General features: G+C 40.4%; 1 protein-coding gene across 2 annotated transcripts in view; it reads left to right on the plus strand.

Annotated features, from left to right (window-relative positions):
• Positions 1 to 3,996, plus strand: part of DNAJA4 (DnaJ heat shock protein family (Hsp40) member A4) — an 11,459-nt gene extending 7,463 nt beyond the window's left edge. For both annotated transcript variants that reach the window (XM_019504399.1, XM_019504400.1), the window contains 5 exons: positions 1,138 to 1,242; positions 1,997 to 2,224; positions 2,399 to 2,629; positions 3,205 to 3,305; positions 3,391 to 3,996. In XM_019504399.1, the coding sequence (XP_019359944.1) occupies positions 1,138 to 1,242; positions 1,997 to 2,224; positions 2,399 to 2,629; positions 3,205 to 3,305; positions 3,391 to 3,606 (881 nt within the window). In that variant the 3' untranslated portion in view covers positions 3,607 to 3,996. The remainder of the gene's footprint in view (positions 1 to 1,137; positions 1,243 to 1,996; positions 2,225 to 2,398; positions 2,630 to 3,204; positions 3,306 to 3,390) is intronic.
• Positions 3,997 to 9,632: the final 5,636 nt, after the last annotated feature.

Genomic DNA, 9,632 nt, shown 5'->3' on the forward strand with positions numbered 1-9,632 from the left:
TTTTTTTTTAGTATAATTACTAAATGAACATAGTGTAGATGTTATCTGTTGTAACAGCAACTTTTGCAAGGTATGAACTGATCCATTTTTCTATAGAAACTAGAGTCTAACAACATAGATAATGTGATTTAAGACATATTGCTAACTATTTCTTAAGTGGGACATGGAAATTGGGAGAAGAAAGTTACTAGATAGAGGAATGGGGAGTTAAGACTTGTGGGTAAGACTTACAAGTCAAATCCCTGACTTACTGATGTACTTCAGGCAGATAGCCTCAAAGGGCACCATCAACTTGAAAAATCACTCGCTATATGTGTCTACTGTCATAAGATGGTAATATCTGGGGTTACTACAAATGACTTCATTCAAACTTTACTTGAGCTCATGTCTTGCTTTTGGTAGCACTGTCACTGTTTCACCACTGTTTGCCAGCTTAGTACATGGTTTCAGAACATTCTTTTTCCTGTTACTAATGCTGTGGCAGTGGCATGAAAACCATAGTTTTTGGCATAGCTTAAAAGGTGCCAAAATTACCCCTCATCCCCATAGTCTGTACCCCAGCAATAAGAGCTGCCCCATAGTGATGTTCTTGTAGCTGCAGCAGCTGGTGCACAGGCACCATGCTGCTGCTGTTTTTAAGAGCATGGGCTGGGGGGGTAAGTGGAACACATGTGGCTGAAGCAGCAGCTGGAGAGGGAAGTGGGGAGAGGATGCCTGCTCTTGGAACCCAAGCCCCCTGCCTTACACTCCAGAAGGGCTTACCCAGGAAAACCCTGCTTATGCCACTGCTTGAAAATCTGAAGGTGGGTCTAATTAAAAAACTTTTTAAGATCAAATATCAAGTTGATAGTGCCCTTATTCTTTCTGACTTAACCAAGTTGGCAAATGGGATTAATGACAATTACTTGATGTAAAGTCAAACTATATTCCTGTGCGAGTGAAATGGTGAAAACTGTTAGGTCATGCATATTTGAGAGGGTTGAATGTAGCCCTCTAGTATTTGTTGCATGTGTAATATACCCAGTCTTATGCTACTGTCTTGCACTAACAAGCAATCTGTTTGGAAACCTTATAAGAAGTCATGGATAATTATAATTGTCCCAGTATTGACCTTTTTTAAAATTCTTTTCCTTAAAGGGAAGAACGTTGTGCATCAGTTAAGCGTATCTCTTGAAGACTTGTATAATGGAGTCACAAGGAAACTGGCACTACAGAAGAATGTGATTTGTGCAAAGTGTGAAGGTAAGCATTTTAACACCAAAGAGAAAATCCTCACTTCTTTGCAACTAGTTTGTACTTCAAAATGTGGTTTATATGAACCTCTGAGTAATTGCTGTGGTACCCAGTCACTAATTAAAAAGCTCTAATATCAAAGCAATTATCTTACTTGCATATTAATAGAGACTAGAGTTCACGATTCTTACAGACAAGAATCAAATTAAGAGCTATAGAATATTCTACAGCTAGGAGTGTTCTTTAAGCTGCCTCTTATTGACTTGCTTCAGGTAAAAGTTTGAGGTTTGTTGTCTTGTCATATGGATAATGTCACACGACCACTTTAATGTGGCTCTCTCTCTACCTCTGGAAGAACAAGTTGGATTATATGCAAATACTAACAACCTAGGCTTAAAGAAATCTAGCAAATGACATGGTTTCAAAAAGCTGTAATCACATTAAAAATTTTATGACCCCTTGCCAAAAACGGCTTAGATATGAAAGGAGGGATAAAGCTGACAGTGAGCAATCTGGTAGTATATCTAAAATCTGGTTTGATGGGGATTTTAATAACTGTGAGAGACAGATGCATGATGCAAAAACTAAACTTTCACAAGTTTTTACAGAATTTCCTGGGGATCTAGCCTATCCTAAATGTACTCCCTCCCTTAGAGGCAAAGAATTAGAGACTTTGTAGGGAATTTCAGTCCGGTGTTGCTGAGTGACTAGCTTTCCTTTAAACTCTTGCTTCAGGTTAATTCTTTTTTTTTTCTCTATCAAGGATATGGTGGAAAGAGAGGAGCCATAGAGAAGTGTCCCATGTGTAAAGGAAGAGGAATGCAAGTTATTGTTCAGCAGATTGGACCTGGCATGGTGCAGCAAATTCAAACTGTGTGTTCAGAATGCAAAGGCCAAGGTGAAAGAATAAATCCAAAAGATAGGTGTGAAAACTGCAATGGATGTAAAGTTGTTAGAGAGAAAAAGATCATAGAAGTTCATATTGATAAAGGTAAGAATTAAGCAAGTCTAGCCTGAAAATCTTGCAACTAGTTTTGTTTCTTAACTCAAAGGAACTGAGTTGTAAAATTTTAGGGACTCTAAATAGACTGTGAAGTATTAAGTTTTTGGTTTTTGTTGTGTGTTTTAACAAAACCAATTTTGTAACTTTTTTTTTTCTTTTCAGGCATGAAAGATGGGCAAAAAATAGTATTTCATGGAGAAGGTGATCAAGAACCTGACCTGGAACCTGGTGATGTTGTTATTGTGCTTGATCAAAGGGATCACAGTGTCTTTCAGAGACGGGGACATGATTTAATTATGAAAATGAGAATCCAACTCTGTGAGGCTTTATGTGGCTTCAGAAAGACTATTGAAACGCTGGATAATAGGATCCTTACTGTATCTACTAGACCAGGTAGGTTTTAAATATTGATGCAGTTGCTTCTATTGAAGGTCCTGCTGTGGTTCTGAATTTGTTACAGCAGTTACATTTTTTGGCAAATGTTAGCTCTGTGTATGGCTTTAATCAAAAACCGTCTTTGCATTTTTTTTTTGGCTTTCAAAATGCAATTTGTTGGTGTCCAGAAGTTGAGTCAGCCCTCAGTTGGTGAGGTTGCCTAGCACAATGGTGTTGTCTGTGGGTACATACGCTCTATAAGATGTCAGCTTCTCAGAAGCTTGACATTGGGACCAAATAACTAGGAATTTAGTGAATCTATATGTAGCAGATAAATTGAAAGAATATTCTCAAAGGAGAATTTTTTTAAAAAAAAACAAAACAAAAAAACTTAAAAGAATTTTTTTTCCCACCTACTGTTAGACATCAACATGGTGGGGACAGCTATTTCTGCCTGGGTTTTCACAAAATGGAGAGATGTTCTCCAGATAGGAATGTAAACAGGAATGCTTCCTTTATAGCCCAACAGTTTTAAAGTGAATGTAAAGGTACTAGTTTTCAGGCTTAATAAACTAATACCTCTCTCTGGACAGGAGAAGTGATAAAGCATGGTGACTTAAAATGTATCAACAATGAAGGGATGCCCACTTACAAATCTCCATTGGACAGAGGTTGTCTAATTGTACAGTTCTTGGTAAGCTTATTGTCTTATTCTCATTCATGCCTTGTGTAGCAGTTCAGCTAAGGAATAATTACTTACAGAATAACATATATTGTAGGTCCAATTTCCAGAGCACCATTGGCTTCCAAGGGAGAAGTTGCATATGCTGGAAGGTCTGCTTCCTCCACGAGAAGTAGTCATGATTACAGATGACATGGATCAGGTAGATCTTGTAGACTTTGACCCAAGAGAGCAAGCCTACCGTAATAGTGGAGAAGCATATGAAGATGATGAAGAAGGACCTAGAACAGGAGTGCAATGCCAGACATCTTGAAGTGATGTAAAATGGATATACATTTTTCATAATGGAAAACTACATGGCTTAAACAGCCATTAGTCTTGTTTCTTTTTCCTTGTGTTCAGCAAATTGAGTTGCTGCGCCATCACTTTTATAATAGTTTTTTATTTAAGTGTGTTCATGTAGTTTTCACATGCAACTTAAACACTTCCAGGTTATGCAGCTGAGAACAAAGGGACTTGTTAGACATTTGTGAACCTTTGTAAGCAACTGTAATAAACTGAATTGCCACTAAAAGCAAAGTGATTTAATCTATTGTATTTATGTAAGACTCCTGCAATACCAGTTTAGGCTAACTTAGTATCTTGTGTAAATACTTTTCATGCTGTAAAGTTAATTTCCTAGAATAAAAATCAATTCCAAGCATGTTGCTGAACTTCTCAGTCAGAAAAATTATTTGTCATCCATACTTGCCATTTATGGTGGGGGTACATAAATACCTGTTTTATTCTGTGCTAGCCCAGAACCAAGAGATGTACTGAAGTCAGTTGGTCTATTCATCAGTCACTCAATTCCAGCCCTTCTAGAATTAATCAGATGTTCAGTTTTAACTGTCTGTTTTCTTTACTTAATTACAGTCTTATGCAAACTGCTATGGTAAAATGAAGAATGGATTGAACAGATACTGTTGCACATGGAAAGTTGCATGAATTATTTACTAAACCAACAAAATGATTTGCGTGTCTTGCCATATAAAATAGGAGTTTGTCATTTAATTCTACAGTACCTGTATTTAAGTTCTTCAATACCATGCTTTATCTACCTGAGATGCTTATCTGACCTACCTACCTGTATGGACCTGTTTCTGATAAATGGCCTAGTTTAGTTTACTCCTTTCCAAAATTAGAAGCTAAATCAAAAATTTTTTTATTTGGAGCAAGCAGCAGAGTCAGGCTCTGAAGCTAAATTCATACCTTAGCCTGTACCAATGTAAGTCTTGGATAAGTTCTCACCTGCTGTCAAACAATGTGTCCTCTGAATACATATCTAATCCTTGACAATCAAACCAGTATGGAATGCCCTTACCTCCATCCATTTGTTTTAGACTTTGAAATGTACTATAAAACTGGTATAAACAAAAACAGCACATCTAGTAAGATGAATATTCTTCTCATCACCCCCATTTTCTCTCATGTTCTGTAACAGACTTAAACTTGAGGTAAAAATTAGACACATTTCCAAAGGACAGTTGGGCTCTGTACCTCACTTGTTGGTTGTGGTGTTTTTGTTTTACTTTTTTAAGTGATGCTTCTATACTGTCATTTAAATAGCACAATGCAGTTTTACATTTGGAGGTAGTTGTGCCATGTTCTGTACTGGGATGGCAGACTTCCTAACCCATCTAGCTGCAAGATGCATACTACTTTAAAAGCTGTTCAATTCTCAAGCAGCAATAATGACTCTAAGGATAACAGCTGAAGAAAACTAAACAAAATAAGGAACAGACCAAAAGAATGTATTCAGTTCTTCAGAAGCTGCATTAGCCACCCCTAGTCTGTGCAGAGGGCAAAAGCAACCTCTTAATTTCTGGACCAGTAAGTAAATTGGGAAACTTCTCTTCTAGACAGGAAGAGCTGTAGAAAGCCTTCTGGGTGCAGCAGTCTTAAGGTTCAGATGCATCAAATTTCACACAGCAATGTGTTTGTATGTTTGTTTGTTTTTTTTTTTTGTTTTAAACCTACTTAATGTAGTACTTGGAGCTGTTGTGAAATGCTTTACTTTACAGGAAGCACAAACATGCATGAAGAGATTCCACCTTACTTTTTGGGGAACTTTTTTTGCTTTTGGTTCTATTATGTTCTTAATAGGCAAAGGTGAGATGCTGCTGCTTATGCACTACATCTGTGTAACTTCATTGATCTTATGCAGTAATGAGCTACCCATGGCAATACTTCCTGACCCTTGAAATTTAATAGCTGGTCTCATTTTAAAAACCTTTAACAAGGGAGTTTAACAAATTCTATCACTTTCTCAGCAGTCCAAACTAACTGCTGCTGTGCTTTTTACCTTTTTAAATTAGGGGAAGGGGAAAAAAAGTTCAAACCTGTTTCTTGCAACTCCAGTACTTCTGGTACTTGCCATAGATTTGGAAATACCAGATCTACCAGCTCCTTTAAACTACTTCTACAAGGGAGTTTAGATACCTAATTGGGAACCTTTGCTCTTGATTTCCCTGTGAACTTAACTTACAGTTATTTTGCCACTTGTGCTTAACTCAGACTTTCTTATCCCTCTTTCTGTTGCTTACCAGGGGAAAGTACTCTAGTTGCAGTAATACAGCCCTAGGTTTCTTACTCTAGTATAAAGCTTTAACAAGCTCTTCCACAACCTGTAAATCTTACTCTGTTTCTCCCAGCTCCTCCAGCCTCTGTTTGTTGGAGGTTACCTATTACAAACCATATATCCTCTCTCACTTCAAACTTCAAGAAGTTTGAAAGCTAGGCTTTGAAGTTTACTGAGAGACACTAAATCAAAATTGGGATTGTCATGTCTTAAGAGGAAATCTTGCCTCAAAGCAACTGTAATTCAGAATGAGGTTCTATACATTTCAGACCGTTTGGCTATACTAGGATACAAGAATTCCTATTTGTAGTTGTAGGCTCCTAAGAAAAACCTACCTGAACATGTAGTACTTTAAGTGCACCATAGTGTTACACTAACACTTGGTTGAATTGGTGAGGGATGAGGGATTCACAGTAAAAGAATAGTGGATGTGGCAGGAATTGGACCACTACCTCCCTGCCTTGAGCTGGGCCCTGAGTGAATCAAATTGATTGTGTAACACAGGAGCTAGCTATGATAATGAGTTAATGCACAAGGATTAACACCTAGGAAACCACAAACTAAGGAGAGAAAAGAATCAATACAGAGCCAGGAACTCCTTGAAACTTCACTCTCACAGAAGCCCCTGTATGAACTAATGAATGCTGGAGACTGACTCTTGAATACCTGCTGATCAACTGCTCCCAGAGTCGTATTACAGCAGTGAATTAATCAAAATTCATCAACAGACTTGTGAGACTGCATGTACTTACGGATGTGACTCCTGGGGCTGATGGCTACCATCCAGCAGCCACCAAGGGGGATGTCCCAGGAGGTCAATGACCCCTGGATTGGGTAAGCCTGAGAACCGGGGAGTCACCAAAGTCTGCTGGAGAGGGATAAAAGGCAGTGAAGAATGACCCCCAATGGCACCCTTCTTTACCTGACCAGCACACTGCTTGTCCAGCCAGAAGGACCAGCCAGCAACCCCCTTCTGAAGCAACATTGCACTGAAAGAATCTTTGACTGGCCATTGACAGCAGACTACAGTAATTGGGGATATAGGTATATCTTGACACCAGTGCTTAGTATTCATAGCTAGCTACTGCGAGCATGTGCGCGCGCATGCGTGAATATGTGTATTTGAGCAGATCAGCCCCAAGGTTTATGATCTGACTTTCACATCCATCTAATAAACTAGAATTTTGATGATCCTGTGAGTTGGTCCTTTGTAGCCAACATTGTGGCTGCAGCAAGACCTAACAGACCTGTAGTTTTCAACCCCCTCTGCCCCAAGCCAGACACACTCAGTTGTACAAGCATCCATGTTGCAAGTTTTGTCTGTCCACAGCCTGAGGTGCAATTTCCCCTGAACCTCCCACATCTATCTCCTTGAAACTTGGCAGGCTTTGTGGCCTCAGCAGGGGCTAGCATGCCTGCAGTTTTGACCCTGCTGTGGCTTAACACATACATGTGACAGGAGTTTTGCTTTCAAGACTTTGGGGTGCAGTTTCCCCAAACCTCCTGCACCTATCTCCTTCAAACTTGGCAGGCTTCATGCCCTCAGAAGGGGCTACCATCCCTGCAAGTTTCATCCAAACCAAGCCAGAAATGACAGTTATAGGCTGTTTTGACCTTCCCCAGTGTATCCTATGGGCAAAAGATTGAAACAGCATTGAAATGGCAAAACTGTTTTAAGTTTAAACAAAATTGGAAATGGAACACTGTTCATTTTACACAGCCCTAATGGATGTTTCCTGCAAATAAACTTTTTTCAATTCTAATAGTTTGCTACATGCATTGTATTTTTCAGACAGGTACATAGTTTGAAAATGCATAAACTGGGAGGGGCTAGAACTAAATTTGAACGTTATTTTCACTAGTGCTACTTCTTAATGTGCAGCTGTATATAATGGAATTTACATAGCAAATTGTAGTAATTCTGACCCTGAGAAGGAACAAGAAGCACTAAAATCTAGACTGTGTTGTATAAAAGTCTGGGCCATATCCAAGCCTGGTCTGAAAAGGCAACTCCTTTTACAAAATGTAATCTGTCTAGTATAGCCTCCCTACCTCCATTCTATTTCCTCTGGAAATAGGACAATGATTCAGCATAGGAAAAGGGGCCTTTTTCCAGTTTCAACTCAGAAAGACTTTGAAATTCTAACTTGGATATTCTATTAAGAACTGACCTTTAGTGTCTTGGCATGTTACAGTTATTCAGTGAGTGTTATTACTTTTGCAAGTTCTTGATTTTTGCTAGTCTGAAGCAAGATTTTTGTTGTTAATCAAAATACTTTTCATTCCTGTACTTGCTGGGGCATCCTGGTATGTTAGTTAAAAAGGTAACACAAGGGCTAGTGGGCAAGCTACTCTGAATACACAGTGTACTTTAAAAATCTATACCTCATTATTCACTAAGGCTAGAAGTAGGGACTTAACTAGTAGAGGGTGGTGGTAAGACAGTTAAAAGAAGAAAAATGATGGAAGGATTTTCTCCCACCTTACCAAATTGTAGTATTAAATTTTGGCAAAGCCATCATTCTGGAACTGAAATCCAATTACATACAAGGGCGGCTAGGAGCTGGAACCAACTTCCAAGGGAAGTGGTGCTGGCCCCTACCCTGGGGGTCTTTAAGAAGAGGCTGGATGCCTACCTGGCTGGACTCATTTGAGTCCCGTTTCTTGTTTTGGGGTTTTGTTGTTCTCCCACCCTGGGGTGGGGGTTGGGCTAGAAGATCTACTAGGTCCCTTCCAACCCTAAATCTATGAAACTATGAAGACAACAGCAGCATACTGTGAAATGTAGTTGATAATGGTAAGGGTAGTATCAGCCTGATATGAAGGCTGTACTCTATTTCAATGTAAAAAGATGTAAGAAAATTTCTCCTAAGTTTCAAAATTATTTAAGTAGAGGCTTAAACATCAGGTTTGGTGACCCTTTTCTTGCCTGCCAGGGGCAGGGGGTCAGACTAGATGGCCCGCTGTGGTCCCTTCTGACACTTGAATCTATGAATCTATGATAAGATTTAAAATGCCCTAAGGGGCATTTTACACATGCTCTGAGGTGGGGTGGGGAGCTTTTTAATTAGAATCAGGAAGTTGCGGTTGGACGGGACCTCAGGAGGTCATCTAAGCCAACCCCCTGCCCAAAGCAGGATCATCCCCACCAGGGTTTTGTCCAGCTCAGCCTTAAAATTACCTTCAAGGATGGAGATTCCAACATCTCTCTAGATAACCCATTCCAGTTCTTCACCACCCTCCTAGTGAGGAAGTTTTTCCTAGTATCCAACCTAAGCTGCTCTTGCTGCAACTTAAGACCATTGCTCCTTGTTCTGTCATCTGCAGTCACTGGGAACAGGAACTCAGGCACCAAGTGTCCATCGCAATCAGCTTGTAAATCCCAGAGCCCCTTGAGGCCCATCCTGGGTTGGGGTTGAGCACACGCATGCATGAATGCGCACGCCTCCCCCAGCCCAGCAAGTCAGGGAGGGAGGGAAGGGGCAGAGGCTGGGGTGCCACATGCAGCAGGGCTTAGGGCACAAAGCCCAGCCTGCAGCAGGAGCTCTCTCTGCCACACGTGCCCCCCCCACCCAAACCCAGGGCAGCACTGACGGCTGCAGCTTTGGAGGTAGGTAGCAGAGCCACAAGCAGTTCATCCAGGGGGTAGAGGGAGGGGGAGCACACAGCCTGGGAGGGCATGGGGGGCACGTGCCCCCAGATCTGCCAACGGGATGGGC

Source organism: Gavialis gangeticus, unplaced genomic scaffold, assembly GCF_001723915.1.
Source record: "Gavialis gangeticus isolate Ggan-Ray unplaced genomic scaffold, GavGan_comp1, whole genome shotgun sequence".
NCBI classification, from domain to species: Eukaryota; Metazoa; Chordata; order Crocodylia; family Gavialidae; genus Gavialis; species Gavialis gangeticus.